We start from the raw sequence: 21,919 nt of genomic DNA, 5'->3' as shown, positions 1-21,919 counted from the left end.
TCCTCTTGTCACTTTTTATATATCTCCCTGGATTGTGTTCATTTGGGAATATATCTTGGCTCCCTTACTTGTTGGTGACTGCTCACCATGTCTATAAATCAGTTCTCTCTTCTGATTTCCATTATTCTTATTTTGGTTTCTTGCTATAGCATATGTGGGTGCCCATGCTACATGATTATAGTAAGCCACTCATGTAATACAGAAAATAGAGATTTAGCCCTAACCGGTTTGGCTCAGTGGATAGAGCGTCGACCTGCGAACTGAAGGGTCCCAGGTTCGATTCCGGTCAAGGGCATGTGCCTTGGTTGTGGGCACATCCCCAGTAGGGAGTGTGCAAGAGGCAGCTGATCGATGTTTCTCTCTCATTGATGTTTCTAACTCTCTATCCCTCTCCCTTCCTCTCTGTAAAAAATCAATAAAATATATTAAATAAAAAAGAAAATAGAGATTTAAACTCATGATAGGTAACAAAAGATAGACAACTAGGTTAGCTTAGACCCATGGAAGAGTCAATGACATGCTGACTGGAGAATAGAATGTAAAATGAAGGAAATGGCTGTGTCAAAAGCTTGGTGGGCTACAGATATTATCAAAATTTCTTGTACAAGAATCTATAAGGGGGCTCTTGTCTAAAAAGTTATCTTCTTATTGTTTTTCTTCAAGGAAAAATTGGTGGTGCTTGGCTCAGTTACCATTTAACCTTTTCGATGGTTCCTGTACCAAAACTCTAATAGGTGCTTTCTCCAAGCAGGCTCTGTTCTTTTTCTTCATATTTATTTTTTAAATTTCATATATATATATATATATATATATATATATATATGTATATATATATATATACACACACACACACACACACACACACACACACACACATATATGTATATCTATATGGCATAAAGATAGAAATTTACTGAAGATTTAGTAAAAATATGTATTCTGCTTACACAGAAAAAGTGGTTATTTTAAACACTGTGCTTCAAAAACACTCAATCCTTAGAGAAAAGACAGTATAAAATTTAAAATTTTAAAAATAATTTTCCTTTGTTTTCTATTGTGTGCCATAGATAATTGTTCATATATAAAGGCATAGCTCATAGATAAAGTGAATTATGATTTAAAACCTCTAGCAATGCAATGGGAAAAAATGAGAGTCTAAGATTTGCAGAAATACCTGCTTAAATAGAAAGCAAATGCTAACTTTAGAAACCATATTTTAAAGAACCAAGAAAGTAGTTAAAATGCTTTATCACTATTTATTACTCATAATTTTGCTTAAAAGAATAAGTTGATATAAAATTACTTAGCTTTGATTTTGTTGGTTTATTCCAAATGAACATTCTGCCTTTAAATCTTATTCAGAAATGCCCGAGAACTGAAGATAGAGAAAGTACAGTTAGAGTTGGAGAACCAAGACATGGAAAAGAAACTGCAAGAGTTCCAATCAACAAGGAGCAAAGACAAAGAAGAAAGAGAGTAGGTGATAATTTTTAGATAATTTTAGATAATTTCAGAGGAATAAACTGAATTATGTAAAGAACTATTTTATGTACTCTTATCCTTCCAATAAAGATCTGTCCTGAATGAATAATTTCTGGCTTTTCCTGATGATCAAGCAATATTTAATTTCCCCGTTTTTTTCTCTTTGTGTTTCTTATGTAAGACATGCTGCTTTTTTTTTAAAAAATATATTTTATTGATTTTTTACAGAGAAGAAGAGAGAGGGATAGAGAGTTAGAAACATCGATGAGAGAGAAACAACTATCAGCTGCCTCCTGCACACCCGCCACCGGGGATGTGCCCTCAACCAAGGTACATGCCCTTGACCGGAATCGAACCTGGGACCCTTGAGTCTGCAGGCCGACGCTCTATCCACTGAGCCAAACCGGTTTCAACAAGACATGCTGCTTTTTAAAATCACCATTACTTTAGTATCTTCTGGACCTTATTTACTCTCACATATTCTTATTTTTCTTCTGAGTCATTTATAATCTGGAATTTTCAGGACTTTAATACAGAATTTGCCCTTTGCTCCCCTAAAATTGCCATCAACAGGAGATTGCTAGTTTATGTTTAGAGTCATTATTATTTATTTAAAAACTTTGAGGGGCAGGAGTTTACATGTACCTACATATATAAGAATTATTCACAACCATGGGTATGTTTGAAATATTTTAAACCAGTATGCTTTAGTTGAAATTTTATTTAAAAAAATTCAAATGTTTATTATAGTTTCAGTAGAATTTATCTTTGTCTATCTCTTTGAAAAATATTCATGATACATGCACACACCCTTTCTCATGACCAGAACATGGGTTTAAACAAGGCATCTCAATAATGTATGTCACCCCAGGTGACAAAGTTTATTGTGTATCTTGCTGCTCTTCTCTTAATGGTCCAATTACCAGTTTTATTTCTTGAAACTTTACTGCTTTGGACTTCTCAGTGGTTCACAAATGTGTCTGTGAATGAGGGTTTCTGAAATCAGCCCCCAAGAGTCAGTTCTATTTAGCCGAGGAACCTTTTCTCGGTATTTTAAAAATGGTTCTGAAGCTTGACTGAGTTTTCAGAAGAGTTAAAATGCTTTCCTAAGGTTACATGGGTAGTAAATGTTGTAGCCAGAATGAGAATGTGCCACTTACTGGTTAGGAAGTTAGAAGCCCAGTGTGTTCTCATCTGGGCTTTCTCATTCATTATCTGTGACCTTGCGCAAGATTTTGTCTCATTACTTTTTAAGTGGGAATTGAACTCCCTGTTCTGTTGACTTAAAAAAAAAATTGTGAGTCTCAAAGGTACTTTGAAAACTAAACTGTAGAGCAAACAGCTTGCCTTCTTTGTAATATCTGTTACCTTTCAATGTGGGAGCTAATTTTAAGTTTTAATAAGGAATTAATCACTTAGATCTGCTGAATATTTTTTATTATTGTTTTGCTTCCTTTTCCTGTTTACATGTGTGGACCCTTAGCTTTTAAAACTGCATGACAATCTGTAAAATTTCCTATAAACCAGTCAAGCTATCTGTAGTCATTATAATGTCCAAAAAATGGAATACTTCATCTCTTTGGACATTTCACTTTTATTCATTTTATCTCAAAAGTTCCAAATATGGTAGGGCTATATTTCAGAATTACTGAGGATGCTGTGGCATTATTGATATTTCATTTTCATTTTGTGGTGGTCTGTTGCATGCTAACAACTGAATTTCCATTTCCTGAAACAGGAAAAAAATATATTTGTTTTCATTAAAAGGAGAAATGTGTTTAGTTATTATATTTTATTTTCTGTTTATTTATATTAAAGGTCAAGTGACTATCACTGGAAATCTGGAAAAGTGGGAAAATTGGGTAATCAGTCACATATACTGTCACAAAATAAAGGAAATGTTATTAAGGTAAGAAAATACTATTTGATTCTCAAGCAGTTTGCTAAGCAATAATATATAAATTATGTTTTCAGGTCTTGCATTCCTCTCCATACTTAAGAGCTTACTGTTCTTGTTTTAACAACTGCATGTTATTGGATTTTGATTAATTTTTTATAGGTTATATAGAACTTTCATATTCAGATATGTTTTTGTTTTCCATCTGCAAGTTGATTTTCAGAAATTCATTTTGAGTTGAATTTTTTAAAACTAATTTTTCCCATTCAGTTCGGTTCTGGTTTCAAGTATGTGAAATAGAACTATATAGTTCTATCTGCAGGTTATTTGATGTAACAAAGGGACAGATTTTTTTCTGCCTTTTCATTATATCACATTTGCTTAATATGTTGATGTGCTGCTTAAATAATAATTATTATCCATATCCTGTTGATTGTATATGTGAAGATACCAAGGGAAAACTACTTACAGGTTTCCCTGCTATAGAATTACTTTATCTTTACTATCCTATATAGTAAAAGGGTAATATGCAAATAGATCTAACGGCAGAACGACTGGTCGCTATGATGCTCACTGACCACCAGGGGGCAGGTGCTCAACACAGGAGCTTTCCCCAGCCTGCAGGCCCTGATAGTCCTGATCATGGGGCTGGCGAGCTGGCGGGAATGGCCAACCTCTCAGTCCCTCCCCTCGGCCAGCAGGCTCCTATCATCTGATAGTGAAAGGGGAACTGGGGGGTGTGGCAGAGGACATGAGAGGTGCCAGACCAAGGCCCCCACCCTACCAGTCGCCCCTCACCCAGAGGGCGACCAGCGGCAGAGGGCGGGGCCAGTGAGTGGGCAGGAATGGCCAACCTCTCGGTCCCTCCCCCCAGCCGCCTGGCATTCTTTCCCACAGCCCAGACAGATGCAGGCTTGCCCACAGCTGCAGACAGCTGTTCCTCACTCCTCCCCACCTGCTCCCTGAGGGGGAGGGAGGAACCATCAGCAAGGTAGCAGGCATTGGTTAGGTGGGTTGTTGAGAAGCCTGTCTCCTGATGCTGTTGAAGTCTAACCTGTTCAGAATTCCATGTTCTCTGCTTAAAGCACCTGATCTTACCCTCCTCAGTGGTGATGCAACCTGAAATCTAATTAGACCATTTTGTGGGATGGGTTGTCATGCCCCAGGACCCTGCAAGTAGAATCCTCCAGGAATAAATGCAGTGAATGTTCAGGCGTGATCAGAATGACCTTGATAGCACCACCAGCCCCCCTGGAACTCTCTCGGGCATTGGCCCCACACCCCATCCCTTACCATGAAAGAAATTTCACACAAAGCACCTCCCATGAGTGGGCCTCCACCGGGGATCACAGTCTCCTACACTGGCTTGAAGTATATCCTGGGCCGGGCCCACCTTGGGTGCAAGATGGCGAACGGGGAACCAGGGGTGGGTGGTGGTGGGGGGCGGGGCCAGCTGGCAGCCCAGGAAGACGGCCCTGATCACAGGCCAGGCATAGGGACCATACCTGCACATGAATTTTGTGCACTGGGCCTCTAGTCTATTATAAAATAACATTGCATTATATGTATAATTAAAGCCAGATGAGTGCCTTTCTATAAAGAAAACTGTTTTGCTTCTGAATTCTTTAGTACAAGATCCATGACTTTGTGAGTTTTAACTTATATAGCTTTTATTTTTATATACCTGTCATTAAACTTTCATTGGGAAGTTGGCATCTACAAACATTTTGCTTGGTGCTTCTAAACTTTTTGGCTTTGAAAAAGCATTTTATATTACTGAAATATGTTTCTTTAATTTTTGGATGAAAAGTTTTATAATCCACCTTCCATTTTTTATTATCTTTCTGAGATATAGTGTTCTATGTTTTAGATGCTATTGTAAATATAATGTATTAAAAATGATGACTCTGTGATTCTTGTCTAATTCATTCTTTAGTATTTATTTTTATTTTTAAAATATACTTTATTGATTTCAGAGAGGAAGGAAGAGGAGAGAGAGAGAGAAACATCAATGATGAGAGAGAATCATTGATTGGTTGCCTCCTGCATGCTCCCTCTGGGAGTGAGCCTGAAACTGGGCATGTGCCCTGACCAGGAATCGAACTATGACCTCCTGGTTCATAGGTCAATGCTCAACCACTGAGTCACACCAGCCAGGCTATTCTTTAGTATTTATTAAGTGCCTTCTTTGTTATATAGTGAATTATCCTTGTTCTCCAGGAGATCCTCATAGAATGTGGAAGACAATGTAAAATATTTACAGAAAACATCAGTATGTAATTTTTCATAACTATTTAGTGTATGAGCTATCTGTGCTTGAGAAATAATAGTTTAGTTCTGAAAATATTTGAAAGTCTACTAGATGTGTTTGTAAGAAAATAGTGATGAATAAGTCATAATGCTAGTGCCCATAATCTTCATAATTGAGTCAAAGGATGAAAGCATGGAGGGTTGGGTGCTATAGAAGGTGGGTATCGTTATCTAATAAAGAAGGAATATGCTAATTGACCATCACTCCATCGCAAACATGGCTGCACCCATAGCTGAGGACAAGTTTCCTTAAGGAGCCTTAACAAGCAATCAGCAGGGACCTGAGGCTACGCCCTCCTCCGCCCCCATGAGGCTTGACAGGGGACCTCAGGCCATGCCCCCTGCCCTGGCATCATGCTGGGGGACCTCAGGCAGAGCCTCTTACCTTGGCTCCAGGCCGGGGGACCTCAGGCCACGCCCTGCACCCAGCAGGGCTTGACAGGGGACTTCAAGGCATGCCCCCCACTCCAGTTTGGGCTGGGGGACCTCAGGCCATGCCCCTGTCCTGGTGCCAGGCCAGGGGACCTGTGGCTATGCCCCCGGCCAGTGGGGCTTGACAAGGGTGGGACTGGCCGGGTCTGGATCTAGCCCAATGGGGGGGGTGGTGGCCAGGTCTGGGTCTCACGAGATTTTGAGGCACATGTGGGTGGGTGGGGATTTGACTCTGGGTGCGCCTCAGACTCTGACAGGAGGAAGGTTTTCATATACATTTTACTAATTATCTTTCATCTCTGACACTTCTATTATAGAGAAAGGGCAAATAGCAATATTAAATTATTTCTTCTAATTAATCCCCTTTTAATGTGCACAAATTTCGTGCACCGGGCCACTAGTCCTAGTATAAGGTGAGCTAGGACAGGAGGGAAGGCCTTAAATAACATTGATTTTTTTCATTGGATAAATGGAATTCCCTGACAGCTTTGGAACAGGAGGATAGCAAGATTAAGGTGATGCTTAATGATGGTTGTTTTTGTTCAAATATCCAGTGTATTTTAAGTTTATAATTATAGAGCAAATGATATCCAAACTGTTTTGATCATGCATTGCATTAATAAAGAATATATTTTGAGCACAGCTTTGTGCCCATGAACTCTTTATTTATAAATATAATTCAATTACATATATATGTGCATATATGTATATGTACATATATATACACATATATACTTGTTTACTAATATATCATGTGAATTGTAAAGCAAAATATGGATATTAATCAAGGATAATATGAACATAAATAGATGTTTCTTTGATATTCTCTGCTTTTTTCCTGAGCTCCCTCAGACATGCATACATGCTACTTTGGAGGCCACTGGTATAGAGGCAGAGAGATCTTTAAAAGAATCTAGAGATTCTGATGAGAAGAGTGTACCTTAAAATGTAGCAGAAGAATTACAAAGGATATATGGAACTAAAAAAGCAGTGAGAAAGGAAAGGAAGAAATCAAATGTATAATTGATATTGCAGCCTGGGTTGGCTAGGAGATAGAATAAAGAAAGAAGTTAGAAAAAGAGTTCTGGGATAGTGATTTAGACCTTCTTCTCTCCCTCTCTCTCTTCCTTCCTTCCTTTCCCCCAGCTTTATTGAGGTATAATGACAAAATTGTAACATATTTAAAGTGTACAATATGATTATTCGATATACATATATGTTGTAAAAGTACCCCCCACCCCCGCCTTGCTGAATTAATTAATAATCTATCACCTCACATATTTCTCTCTCTCTCTCTTTTTCTTTTTGGTCAGAACTTTTAAATTCAACACGTTTAACAAATTTCAGAGATTTAGAGTTTTTATTTGATTTAGGATATTTTTCCCATTGATTTTTACAGAGAGGGAGGGGGAAAGACAGAGAGACAGAGAAACATTGATGTGAGATAGACACATTGATTGGTTGCTTCCCACATACGCCCCAACTGGGGCTTGACCAGAATCAAACCCTTGACCCTTCAGTCTGTGAGCTGACGCTCTAAACACCCAGCAAAACCAGGTAGGGCAAGATTTAGAGTTTTTATTTGGATTCTCATGTGTTTGTAGAAGCTGAGAGAGTAAATGTGGTTCCTAAGAATCTATAAAAAGGAGAACAAAGGTATAAAGGATAAAGCTCAGGAAGGGCAGGTGTGAAGGGTAAAGCTCCAGGTATATGGAGGCAAAGGGAACTTTGATATTTACTCACTATCTGTTTTACACCAGTCAACAGTTTAGCTGCTTTGTCTGTTTTATCTCATTAAGTGCTTATATCACTCTTAAAAGGCAGCAGTTATTTTTCTAGTTCCACAGATGAAGTAATTTAACATCAAATAAGTAACTTGCTCAAGGTCAAGCATCAGGGCCAGGATTTGAAAGGCAGGCTTTCAGGCTGGCTCTAAGATAATTCGCCAGCTCTGCAGTGAAGGGAGCCTGAGAAGAGAAAGAATGGTAGGAGTAGAATCAAAATAATGTGATTTCATCGAAGGGGAAAGTGAAGGAGGGTGTTTTTAGAGAATAAGGCGAAGTCAACCCTGTCTGAAACATTGTGCAGTGGAAAAGTTTTGAGTCTAGTTTTAGACCAGTGTTTCTCCACAGGGGGCAATCCCCTCCCCCAGAAGACATTGGCAATGTTTGGAGACATTTGATTTCACCAATGAGAGTTTTTTTGTTTGTTTGTTTTGCTAATGGTATGTAATGGCTACAGGCCAAGAGTGCAGCTATACATCCTACAGTACATTGGACAGCTCTCATAGCAAAGAATTATCTTAGCCAAAGTCAAGAAACCATTTAGACTAAATTCCTCACTCATTTCATTAGCGTTGTGATTTTCAGGCAAGTCATTTGACCTTTCTGAGTTTTTGTCACTATGTTTGTAAACATGCATAATGATGCTTGTTAATTACTTCACAGAGTCTTTAGCAATGTGTGAGATACTAGGTGTGAAACCAATTGTAACATCAACTGAAAAGCACATTAAAATGTCTATTTATGGGGAATGAGAATTTCTAGAAACACTGAATTCAAATGATGATTGGGTCATTATTAGATGTAGAGATGAGTCAGTTTGTAGTTTTGAAATGGATTCACAAAGTGGAGTAAAGATTAAAGATACAAACTAGAGAAGTGCCAGTTTCTGGGGGGTGTAGTCTTTTTTTTCATTTTAATTTATTTATTGATTGAGGTATTACATATTTGTCCTCATCCCCCCATTACCTTCCCAAGCCCCCCCATCATGCCCTCACCCCCCTATTGTCTTTGTCCACTGGTTAGGCTTATATGCATACATACAAGTCCTTTGGTTGATTTCTCCCCTTTACCCCCACCCTCCCCTACCTTTCCTCTGAGGTTTGACAGTCTGATTGATGTTTCCCTGTCTCTGGATCTGCTTTTGTTCATCAATTTATGTTGTTCATGTTGATCATGTTACAATTCAGACATATCATTAAGGTAGAAATATTGGAAACTTTGGTTATAAAAATGAAATTAATTTATCTGTAACTTTTATAATACTACAAGTTTAAAAATAAAAGTTTGATTCATAAGAATTGATTATTTTAATCCCATTTTCTTTTTTGCTGTGTTTGGTACATAGCATCTGAGTAGCTACTTAAAGAACTTGAACAACAAATGCCTTTCTGAAGCAAAACCACTAGCTTCACTGAGACTAATTAGGCCTAAATTTTCACATGACTGTGGTTGGTACAGCCACCGACATAGAGGCAACTGTTGTTCCCATATTCTCATGTCCAAATTGGGCAATTGAGTGTGCAAATTGCAAATTGAAAAGTAGGCATGAACTGACAGTGTCTGTGTAGCTGTGCATGCTCCTCCATATTTATCTGTGTATTCAAATGTTGGTTTTAATGACCAAGGCAAGTAAGTGCAATTGGCCAATCTGTTTTATATATTTAAATCTTAAGATCCCAGCATTTTAAGTGAATATTCGTCTGAAATACCTAGCAGTGAGTCTTATTTACCCTTTTTTTCCCTATAATTGGGAAAGTCAAGGATCACAAATAATATATTTGGAGGTTAAGCCTATGATGCTTAAATATGTGGTTCTCTAAATTGGTCAAATAAGATAATAATATTGGCTCCTACAGTATATAAGCAGAGTAGCTCAGTCATAATTTAGTTCAGATCCAGCCTATGCAAATATTAGACTTTGTGTCTTTCAGGAAGATCAGAGCTAGAAAAGTCTTTATAATATTTGAATAGCAGTGCTTTCTTAAAATCATTTGATGATATCTAATGATATTTGTTTGACATAAGATAATTTAGTCTCATTAATAATTTATGGTGTTTTAAAAGACTGTTTTTATATATTTCCAAAATTTATCTTATTTTTTATAAATTTTTATTAACTTAATTACAAGGTCTACTTATGCTTTAATGAGGATCTATTAATTTTATATTATTCTTTCAAAACATTTGTTTTGTTCAAGATGCACCAAAATTTTATAACTTTTGGTATTTTTGTTAATGACTTAAACTTTCTTTGGATAAGAGAATGTATACCTAACAAATAGTATCTATTTCATTAATATAGCCTTTTCCTGGAAAAGTGAGATTAAAATTACTGAAGGAGAAGCTTCAAGGTAAACAGTTTACTATTGTATTATTAGTTGTACAGATATAATTTCTTTTACATTTGAATTACATAGAAAATTTAAGTGCTAGAATTGTTTATGCAGTATAAAGATTCCACACCCCAAAATGATGACACTTTACCTTTGATACTCAAAATACATTTTACTTAAGTTTGTTTGTAGTGGAGAGGGGATTATTTTATTTACAAAGAATATCAACTTAGAATATGATTATAATATAGCATTTTTCATAGTGAGGACTTTCATAGCACTAGTCCTTAAAGTTTATTAATGTAATCTTTTAACTAGGATAATAATTTGGCAGTATAAATTATAAATTAAAAATGTACTCTAGGAAATTAAGGGAATATTGAAAAATTCATTTATATTTTAATATATTTTGACAACAAAAACTTAAATCAATATTGAATATATAATAATTCCAAATGAAATAAGACTTTTTAATAGAGGACAAACACATTTAATTTGAATGGCTAAGATGATTTGGCAGAACAAGTTCTAGAAATGTATAACATTTAATATAGGAGAAGTTCTGTGTGGGCTTCAGTTTGATCAGGAGATGTGATAGAATGCTACAGGTATTCTATCAAGAGCATAGTTGTTGTTGTTTTTTTAAATCAGCTGCCTCCTGCACACCCCCTACTGGGGATGTGCGTGCAACCAAGGTACGTGCCCTTGACCGGAATCGAACCTGGGACCCTTGAGTCCGCAGGCCGACGCTCTATCCACTGAGCCAAACCAGCCAGGGCAAAAGCATAGTTTTTTATGTGTGTGTGTGTGTTTTGTTTTTTTTTTGTTTGTTGTGTGTGTGTTTTGTGTGTGTGTTTTAAATATATTATTATATATATATTATTAATATATATATATATTTTAAAATGCCCCACATTGGGATCAAACCTGCAACCCAGGCATGTGCCCTGACCTGGAATTGAACCGTGACTTCCTGGTTCATAGGTTGACACTCAACCACTGAGCCACACTGGTCAGGCAAGAACCTAGTTTTTAACACTTATTACTTTCTATAATTTTACATGCCCATTTTAAGTGAATTTTAAGCAGAGTGCATATGGGTGAATATATGTGGCCCTAAGGTCATAGAAAGGGGACTGTGGGATCCTCAGCCTACTGGGAGGATTAGGCTTGGCTACATGCCATTCTTATTGGCCAACTAATATTTAAACATTATTTGATAATTTAGAAATATGCATAGTTTCCTTAATTACCTGATCAATCGGAAATCTAAACATCATATTACAAAGTGATTAGTCTGACTTTATTTTTTTCTTCCAGATCCAGTGAGACAAGCTTTTAATTATCAAATGGCAAATTTTTCTGAAAGAGAAAAGCCCAGGATAAGAGGGAAGGTTTGTGGGCAGTGTGAGAACAAAGCTGCTCTGCTCGTACGTACACTATACTGAGATACCGGAATAGAACTTACACGTGGTCTCAGATACTTTCCCAACTTGCCCTGCTCTGGTAGCAACACACTTTTCCTCTGTGACTCTTACTGTGAAGTGTGCACGCTGTACACCTTAGGATGAAGTGTGCCTGCTGCTGGGGAAGGCCAACACGGCACTGAGACGCCTCCTCTGGCTCCCGGGTGAGGCACTACTTGAACTTGCCCTCTCTGCCTTGGTTCATGCCTATCCGCACACACACATGCTACAATATCTTCCACCTACAACCCAAACCAAAACTGCAGCAGTCAGTCTCCTTTGACCCCCACATCTCCCTCTGTGCCCCTTTTGGTCACACTTGAAGAGTCTGTTATACTTGCTGTCACCATATTCTCTCCTCTCATTCTCTCTCTCTTTTAATTGAGGTGTATTTTACTTTCTGTGAAGTGGAAAGATCTTACTAGTAAATGTACAACTAGATGCCTTTCTAGAAATGTCTGCACTCCCAGCAAGATAACAGAAGACCCCCGCAAGTTTCCTTGTGCCTTTTCCAATTCATCCCCACCGTAAAGGCAACCGCTGTTGTGATTTTTAGCTCCTTATACGTAGTAGTGCCTGTTCTTGAACTTCATGTAAATGGAATTATAAGGTATATACACAGGGGTGGGCTACGTAAGCTTACAGGTGTGAGTAAACGAAACACAGAGTTTATTCTTGTTTTATTTATTTATTTATTTATTTATTTATTTATTTATTTATTATTAATCTACTTTTGCCCACCCCTGTATATGTATAGTTTTTCTGTGTGTGTAAGTTTTGCTGCATGTGGAGATTCATTCACGTTACATTTATCAGTAGTTTGTTCATTTGTATTACTGACTAGTATTCATAGTATAGATTCACCAAGATTTATTTGTTCACGTGTTGGATGACATTTCCCTATTATGTTTATGGCTGCTGTATACATTTATGTGCAAATCTTCCTCCCCCCAATGACATTTATTCTTTATTTCCTTAAAAGTTCTAAAGTGAACTTTAAAAAAAGTTCAAAAGATAATGCTTTCTGACAGCTCTCTAACTTTTCATTGGTGTCAATTCATGAACTTTAAAAAAATATCGTAAAATACATCATAATTTAAAAGTTCCCATCTTAGCCATTTTAAATGCTCAGTTCAGTGGCACTAAGTATTCACATTGTCTGAACATGCAGACATTTATAAAAATATTGGCTTTTATTTGATTGCAGATTTTAACATTTTTAAAATAAATGATTAGTATTGCAATTAATGATAAAAATTGACTTAATGATTAGTAATCTGGGCTGTGCCTGAAAGCTGAAGCTTTGAGCGAGAATGTGGGGTTGAAATTCTGGCTCTATTAACTATACTACTTGACAAATTCTTAATCATTGTGTTCTTAATCACCTTCACAATGGTCATTATCACTTTAGAGTGTTGTGAGGATTAAATGAGATGAAACATGTGAAGCCCTTAGAACAGTGAGTAAATGCTCACTAAACATTGTGAATATTATTCTTTGATTCTAGCCTTCCCTTTTAGTTTCATTATAGTTACATAATGTTTCTTACTCTTTTAACCTTTTTGTAGTGTTGGCCTAGTCATTTTATATATCTGATAAATCTGTCTACATTATTGTAGGTAACTATGTCATCATATGGGGACTTACCAGTATAATACAATTTTTAAAAAATAATGGACATAAAATGTCTGTTGAATTTTTAATAAGAGCTTAGCCTACTTTTCTATGTTTTATACATTCTAGTGCCTTATTACTCAGTGCATGCAGCTGCTGCATGGTATCAACTGGGAGCTTGTTAGAATACAGCATCTCAGGTGGCATTTCAGAATTCCTGAACCAGAGTCTGCATTGCAACAAAATCCCAGGTGATCCATGTCCCTGTTAGAGTTTGAGAAACATCACTATATTTCGGCCCACCCTTAACCAGTACAAGGCAGAAGAGCTTGGCCAACCTCTCCCCAGGCTGCCCCAAATGCTTTAGGCTTATAGTTCCCTGTTAAGGGAAAGAGCAAGGATGAGGAGAATGGTGGAGGGCACCCTAAAGGGGAGGAAATGAAAGAGAGTCAAAGGGAATGTGAGCTCCTTGGCATAGACTTTCTGGCACCATCTTGTCATGATTTCTTATTTGCACTACCAGTAGTTCTTAACCTGGGCCAACTCAAGGAAATGAGGGATTTAGCCACTCTCACTGCTTTTTTGTCATAGTGGTAAGTGTGTTGAAATGACTGTGCAACTGCACGGTAGTACTTCCACTTGCAGTAAAAATTCCATTTTCTTTTCTCTTAACTTTCAGTCTTGCTTGGTACCATTATAGATACAAGTATATCACATTTTTCAATTTATCCCTAAACTTAAAAATTACACTTTAACACGTAAAGAATTTGGAAGATAAAGGTATACTTGTCCATAATCATTTCACCAGTCATAAATGTTGCTGACATTTTGAGGCAGTTCTATCCATATTTTAAAAAATAATCTCATTTGAGGAATCTTCTAATAATATTTTTTAAAACCATATTTTGAGAAGCATCAGTGAAAGAGTACATTCAAGGAAGTGTATGGGGCCTTTTAGAGGCAAATTGTATGCACACCATTTGAAACTAAGTGTACCCTGTTAATCCATACAGAAAGATAAAAGAACTAACATTGGGAGTAGTTTTGACCCAGAGACAGTGCTGTGTAGTTTGTACCGGGTCAAGAAGTTTGACCTGATGCTGCCTATTGTTTTATGATTTATTAAAAAATGTCACATACATACTTTCATCTAACACACATATAAAACATTCTAGCTAGTATAGTTATTTTGATATGAGAGTAATTTGTTTACAAATTAGTTTTTCTGAGTTAAATCTTAACTGGGATAAATGGTTGTCCCAGTTTCCCTGGACTTCACTATAGGTATGTAATGGAAGAAATAAATATAATAGCAGTAGCATCTTTACACAAAAATTCTATCAAAGTCATATTATAAGATTGTGTTTTTTGTTTCGTTTTTTTAAATTAAATATCTTTTAAGGTATGTCTTGAATGTGGAGAAGATTACTGTTCAGGATGCTTTGCTAAAATTCACCAGAAGGGGGCACTGAAGTTCCACAGAACAACTCTTTTGCAGGTATGACTTTAAAATGCTTTACTGGTAGTGTATTTATAGAACATTTCAACACAAAGACATTTAAAACATGCTTAATTATCGAGAATTTAGGATGATTTGCACTAATTTCTAAAATTCTATTAGGTACAGACAGTCTTTACATACTTAAAATTATTTTACTGAACACTAATCTGAATTCTATTTTGCTATTTAAACTGTGTTTTAATATAGTTCCTAAAACACTTAGCTTGATTAGAATTTTTATATTATGCATTCTGTCTGTGAATTTGACATTTAAAAATTAGACCATATTTTTAACTATTGTTTTAATTGAATACATGATCTAAGTATTATTTCTATCTAATTTATGTTTGACGTTTTATGTTTAGTTTAAAAATTATTATTTTATTTGTCCTCATTATTATGTAAATAAGCTTATCTCTCAGGTTTCCCCCTACATATTAGAACCTTTTATTTATCTTCATATAGTCATTGATTTTTGAAATGCCCAAACTGAAACCATGTGAGCTGGTCTTAAAATTCTAATACTTGAGCAACTAATATGGTTAAATGTAGATATGACATTATAGCATTTACCAGAGGCCTGATGCATGAAATTTGTGCAAGGAGCTCCGCCCTCACAGCTTGCCTTGGCCCTCGTTGCCCCAGCTTCGTCCAGGAGGTCGTCTGGAAGGATGTCTAGAAGGTCGTTTGGCTGTCTGGTCTAATTAGCATATTATGCTTTTATTGATGCCTGGATTTGTCATAAATTTAATTCCTTTGACAACAAATATTCATTGAGTACCTTTAGGAAGCAGCGTCTGTGGTAGGCAGTGACCTTGCACAGATGAATATCACTAGGATACTGCGCTTGGACCTGGAGATAAAACTGAGAACCAAGGAACTTGTGTAATGGGTTAAGGATTTTATTACTTCTTAGAGGCAAAGTGATGGGGATGATTGGATCTATATTTTGAAAGATCACTGGTAGATTTAAATCTTTACATTTAAAAAATATATATTTTTATTGATTTCAGAGAGGAAAGAGAGAGGGAGAAAGAGATAGAAACATCAATGATGAGACTCATTGATCAGATGCCTCCTGCATGACCCCTACTGGAGATCGAGCCCACAACCCGGGCATGTGCCCTGACTGGGACCCAAACAATGACCTTCTGGTTCATAGGTCAATGCTCAACCACTGAGCCATGCCAGCTGGGCTTTACATGTTACTTGAATATAAATATCGGTAGCTCTAAAGACCCAAGTCATGGTAGCTCTAAAGAACCAAGTCATGATAACTGCAAAACCTAAAATTGATCTTACTCATATTAATATTTATCAATGTCAATTACTTTCAAATGGCTACTCAATGTTTGGATTATCCTGGTAGAAATGCAGAAATGATGGAGGGAACAGGACAAAGAAACAACAAAAAACAAACCCAACTCCCTGCTATTCTCGCCCCTCAGGATGGTGCAATTGAACTGTCATAAGAAATAAGAGGCCGAAACCGGTTTGGCTCAGTGGATAGAGCGTCGGCCTGCGGACTGAAGGGTCCCGGGTTCGATTCCGGTCAAGGGCATGTACCTTGGTTGCGGGCACATCCCCAGTGGGGGGTGTGCAGGAGGCAGCTGATTGATGTTTCTCTCTCATGGATGTTTCTAACTCTCTATCCCTCTCTCTTCCTCTCTGTAAAAAGTCAATAAAATATATAAAAAAAAAAAAAAAAAAAGAAATAAGAGCTGATATATATAAAAGTGAGTGTAATTGCTAACATGGAACCAGTATAGAATTTAACTAAAGACACTCCACTTTAAGGGAGAAAAGTATAATTACCCCATTGTACGTTTATGTTAGGAGTTTTCAATTCAATGATTTATTCAGCACATTGTTTGAGCTATTACTTAGTGAGTGTAGGTACTGCTGGTATGAAATATACAGAGAGAAATGAGACATGGTTTCTCCCTCAACTTCAGGATCTGAAACTTCCGATTTAAGTCTGATTCTCTTCTCTCTTTCCCTCACTCCCTCACCCCATCTCTCTCTCTCTCTCTCTCTCTCTCTCTCTCTCTCTCTCTCTCTCTCTCTCTCTCCACACACACACACACACACACACACACACACACACACACACACACACACACACACACGGGGAGAAGGAGGAGGAAGGAGAGGGAACATACATTTCAATAAATTTTAACCTTTGTTAAATAAGTCTCTGCCAAGTAAAATGCACGAGGGAAATTACTAAATTATCCTGCTTTTCTCTCCTTGTTCCCATCCTCTCCCCTGTCTTTCTCTGTGTGTTAAGGGTCCTGATGATCTTGTGCTTTGGCCTGATGACCATGGCTCAGTGATGAGTGGATATCTCTTTCTGTTTATCAGTTATTATTAACCAGTCATAGAGTGTTTTTGGTTTTTTGTCCTTTTGGTACTATTGAAGTCATAAGAGATTTTTTTATTGATTGCTGAATTCATACCTAATCTGAGAAGTTAGGGGGGACATTTTAAGGGATTAAGCAAAGAAAAAAAAGAAAGATGCATAGACACAGACAACAGTATGGAGATTGCCAGAGGGAAAGGGGGATGGGGGAAGTACAGAAAGGTAAAGGGGTGGAGAAATGGTGATGGAAGAATACTTGAGTTGGGGTGGTAAACATATGCTACAAGATACTGATGGTGTATTGTACAATTGTATACCTGAAACCTGTATAATTTTATTAACCAATGTCACCCCAATAAATTCAGTTTTTTTTAAAAAAGTAGAAAAAACAAAAACAAAATAACAAGTGTTGGTGAAGATGTGAAGAAATCTGGTGGGAAAGTATTTGATTCTCTAACAACTATGCTGTACACCTGAAACTAATACAAAATAATATTGAGTGTAAACTGGCATTGAAAATAAAAATAAAAAAAAATGGTGTAGCCATTATGGAAAACAATATGGCAGTTCCTAAAAAAATAAAAATAAAATTAGTATATGAGGGGAAAAAAGCATTACTATATAAAAAGCAAGCATTCTTGGTTAATGGCTGCTATACTTTATCTTTTTAACCTAGTTATTATAAAGCATAGCCAAATTTGAGTATTGTAAGTCATTTGACCCCCATTTTCTAGCCCAGTGAGTCTGTATGAAGTTCACTGTCAATAAGTACCATTTTGTTCTGTCATATCTTGTTTTACTTACAAAAAAAAAATCCCTGAAAAACTGAAAGCAAACTATTTCCATTTCCATATTGACTAACATGATAATTTCACAGGGCCTTTCTTTTGACTTATGATTGATTTAGACTTGGCAGTGAGCTTGACACAAGTTTATTTTTACCTCTCAGACTGTTAAATAATTACTTATCTGAAAAATAAAGTGTAAATGTGCAACAGGAATTACAAAGGATGAAAATTGTACTTCTATATTTAGAATGATTTTCAACACTAATGGTTTAAAAAAGATGATTGTAGTGGGTGCACCTCACATTGATAAAAAATAGTTCTTAATATAGCAGGAATTTCTATTTCCTTTAAACAACATACAATCAAACAGAAGAGACAAGGTTAATCACAGATAATGGAAGATAGGAGAAAAACAAACAAAAGGCATTTTAACGTGAAGCATGACATACACAAAGGGAGGTTGGATTAAATAAATCATTAATATATTCTGGTATATATATTTTCTTAATTGGAATGGAGATTTCCTTAAATGGAAAGGAGAGATCTTGGGAAGTGGAGAGGAAAATCCTACCTAATAAAAGAGTAATATGCAAATTAACCATCACTCCGCTACATCCACAATCCACGCCCACAAGCCACGCCCACCAGCCAATCAGTGCGAGTAATCAAATTAACCCCAACCAAGATGGCTGCTGCCACAGAGAGTAGGAGGGAGGCTTGGGTTTCCCTTGCAATAAAGGAAGCCAAGCTTTCCACACAACCTGGCGGGCCCAGGCCTCCACTCAAGGGTACAAAGTTTCAATTATAGAAGATAAATCCCAAGAAAAATGGCGGCAGCCACGGAGCTGGAGAGAGCAGGCTAGGGTTGCCCCTGGCAACCGAGGCAGCTGGCTGGCCCAGGCCTCTGCTTAAGGCTACAAAGTTTCAATTATAGAAGGTAAACAAATCCAAACAGAAATGGCGGCAGCCAGGGAGCGAGCAGAAGGCTTGGCTTTGCTCCAGGCTACAAAGTTTCAATTGTAGAAGATAAATATATCCCAGATATCAGGTCCTCTGCTTGGGTCACCAGGGAGCGTGGCCAGCCTGCAAACCACCACAGGCCCCTCGCCCAGGCTGCCCCACGCCCCAAGGGAAACCCCACCTTGATCCGGGACACCCTTCAGGGCAAACCAGCTGGCCCCCACCCACGCACCAGGCCTCTATCCTATCTAATAGAAGAGTAATATGCAGATTGGCCATCACTCCAACACACAAGATCAAGATAGCTGCCCCCATGTGGACACAAGATGGCCACCACAAGATGGTTAGCAGGGGAGGGCATTTGGGAGGGACCAGGCCTGCAAGGGAGGGGGTTGGGGGCAATCAAGCCTGCAGGGGAGGGCAGTTAGGGGTGACCAGGTCGGCAGAGGAGGGAAGTTGGGGGCAAACAGGCTGGCAGGGGAGCAGTTAGACATCAATCAGGCTGGCAGGGCAGTGGTTAGGGGGTGATCAGGCTGGCAGGCAAAAGTGGTTAGGGGCAATCAGGAAGGCAGGCAGGTGAACAGCTGGGAGCCAGCAGTCCTGGATTGTGAGAGGGATGTCCCACTGCCCATGTAGGGCAGTGGGACATCCCTCAAGGGGTCCCAGATTGGAGAGGGTGGAGGCTGGGCTGAGGGGCACTGGGCCTCTAGTAAGAAATAATTGAGGTAGAATTTCTATGCTTTCTGGTGTGAAACCTTTATATTCAGCCTCTTTACACTTTTATCTTCAAATAAAGGTATGTCTATATAAATATGGCTATAAGTGGGAATATATGCTTGCTTGAACATACCTACAGGAAAGTAATTATCAGAAAGAACCTCAGTTATCATCACAGTACAATTTATGCTTACTGACTTTATGGTATAATTTTTTTTTCTTTTAGTTGACAGCAACCAATACTAGCTTATGGACTTACATTATTATCATTATTCTGTTGCCGTTTAGAATAATACTATATTTTCATTTTATTTTTTTATTTAGGTATAATTTACATAACATGTTAGTTTCAGCTGTACATCATAATAATTTAATAGTTGTATCTATTGCACAATTACCACCACGGTAAGTCTAGTTAACATTCGTCATTATACAATTCCAAAAAATATTTTTATTGCGATGAGGACTTTTAAGATCTACTCTCTTAGTAACTTTCAAATAGACAATACAGTACTATTAACTACAGTCACATTGCTGTCCATTATATTGCCATGACTTATTTGTTTTATAAGTGGAAATTTGTTTATTTTGATCCCCATTTTGCCCAATCTCCACCCCTGCCTCTAGCAACCACCAGTCAGTGCTCATAATATATATTTTCAAATCATAGCTAGTCATTCTGGATAATATGGTTATTTAATTGGATGATCTTATAGTAGCCCATTTTATTATTTATTTTTAATTTTTAAACATTCATTCTAGAGAAAGGGAGAGGGAGAGAGAGAGAGAGAAACATTGATTGGTTGCTTCATGCACAAACCCGCAACCTGGGTATGCACCCTGACCAGGATCAAACCTGTAACCTTATAGTGTAGGAGACAACACTCCAACCAACTGAGCCACACCAGCCAGGGCTAGTAGCCCATTTTAAATGTTGTGCGTACACATATTATTGATGCTATGGTGTACCCCCAGATCCTCCTCTTTAGGACTGAGACAGTCATTCCCTACCTTACTAGAGTGTTGCCTGTGGATGAGCCGTAGTTGAACCTTTCCCATGAATTATTTTGCTGAAAGGGAACGGCTACTTCCAAGCTTAAACTCCCTCTCTGGAGGCAGCCTGTTTTCTGGTCCAATTTCTGGTCGATGTGAGGGTACATTGCCAGCAGCCCACTTACCTCCATTGTCAACTCTGATGGGCTTTCAAAGCGCCCCGCCTTGGGATTGGCAGTTGCATTGAAGTCAGCTGTTGTCTCTGCCCAATTCTCCTCCCTTCACTGTCCAGGTGTTCTTCTCAGAGCAGGAAAAGCCATGCAGGCAAAGCTCAGCATTTGTTTCCTGGGGAACAAACATGACATTATGCTATTTAGAGTGAAATTACAGATAATTGTTGCCCTAAATTTAGAATAATTTAGTGCTGCTGTTTTGAAGGTCAATATATAACATCTTTTTCTTTACTTTCCAAATTCTGAATTAAGTGAGAAATAGATATTAGATCCAGAAGGTAGAAAGCAAAATATCAATTTTATTATTGATACAATCAAAATTGGTGGTTGTAGCATGAATGTACAGACAAATTCAACTTCCAGATACTTCCTTAAATTGAACCTTCTTCTGCTTTTTTTTTTTCCCATCCACCCCACCAAATTGTAGACATTTATGTACCTTTGGCAGAGCAGGGCCTAACCAGTACAACTCCTTAATGGGGGTCTAGATTGGAACGCATCCCTCTCTGGGCAGGCAGCTGAGAGAACCTAGAAGGGCAGAAGGCTTACTTTCTTCTCCCAAAGTCTCACTGTAGAAATGGATGGGAAGTAAATCTTCCTTCAAAAAGGAATTATTATAATTCACATGATTTTAGAATACAGGTGATGTAAATATACTAAAAATGTATACATTTGCTATTTATAACTATTAGTTAATATTACTCTTAAGAAAAAATAAAGCATTTAAAATATATATAAGCCACTGAGTACTGGCATGTTTTACTTATTTTTTTCAACGGGAATATTGCTTATTTCTTGTGCCACAAGTCTGTGTTCATTGTCCTTCAATATGATTATTACTTTGCACTTCATCAGGGTTTTTTCAAAACTATGTTGATATTAACTAGTCCCTCTTTTATATCTTCTGATAATTTTTTTTTTTCAGAGAAGAAGGGAGAGAAAAAGGGAAATAGAAACATCAATGATGAGAGAGAATCATTGACCGGCTGCCTCCTGCATGCCCCCTACTGGGGATCAAGCCGGCAACCTGGGCAAGTGCCCTGACTG

The 21,919-nt window shown here is 37.6% G+C and overlaps 1 protein-coding gene across 1 annotated transcript in view; it reads left to right on the top strand.

Annotated features, from left to right (window-relative positions):
- ZBBX (zinc finger B-box domain containing) overlaps positions 1–21,919 on the top strand; it is a 105,234-nt gene that overhangs the window by 8,286 nt on the left and 75,029 nt on the right. The window contains exons 3-7 of the mRNA XM_028146546.2: positions 1,363–1,476; positions 3,301–3,391; positions 10,208–10,256; positions 11,559–11,668; positions 14,721–14,816. Of these exons, the coding sequence (XP_028002347.2) occupies positions 1,363–1,476; positions 3,301–3,391; positions 10,208–10,256; positions 11,559–11,668; positions 14,721–14,816 (460 nt within the window). The remainder of the gene's footprint in view (positions 1–1,362; positions 1,477–3,300; positions 3,392–10,207; positions 10,257–11,558; positions 11,669–14,720; positions 14,817–21,919) is intronic.

This window comes from Eptesicus fuscus, chromosome 3 (assembly GCF_027574615.1).
Source record: "Eptesicus fuscus isolate TK198812 chromosome 3, DD_ASM_mEF_20220401, whole genome shotgun sequence".
In the NCBI taxonomy this organism is placed as follows: Eukaryota; Metazoa; Chordata; class Mammalia; order Chiroptera; family Vespertilionidae; genus Eptesicus; species Eptesicus fuscus.
The sequence above is the reverse complement of the archived record's forward strand: the minus strand, read 5'-3'. Positions and strand labels throughout refer to the sequence as shown.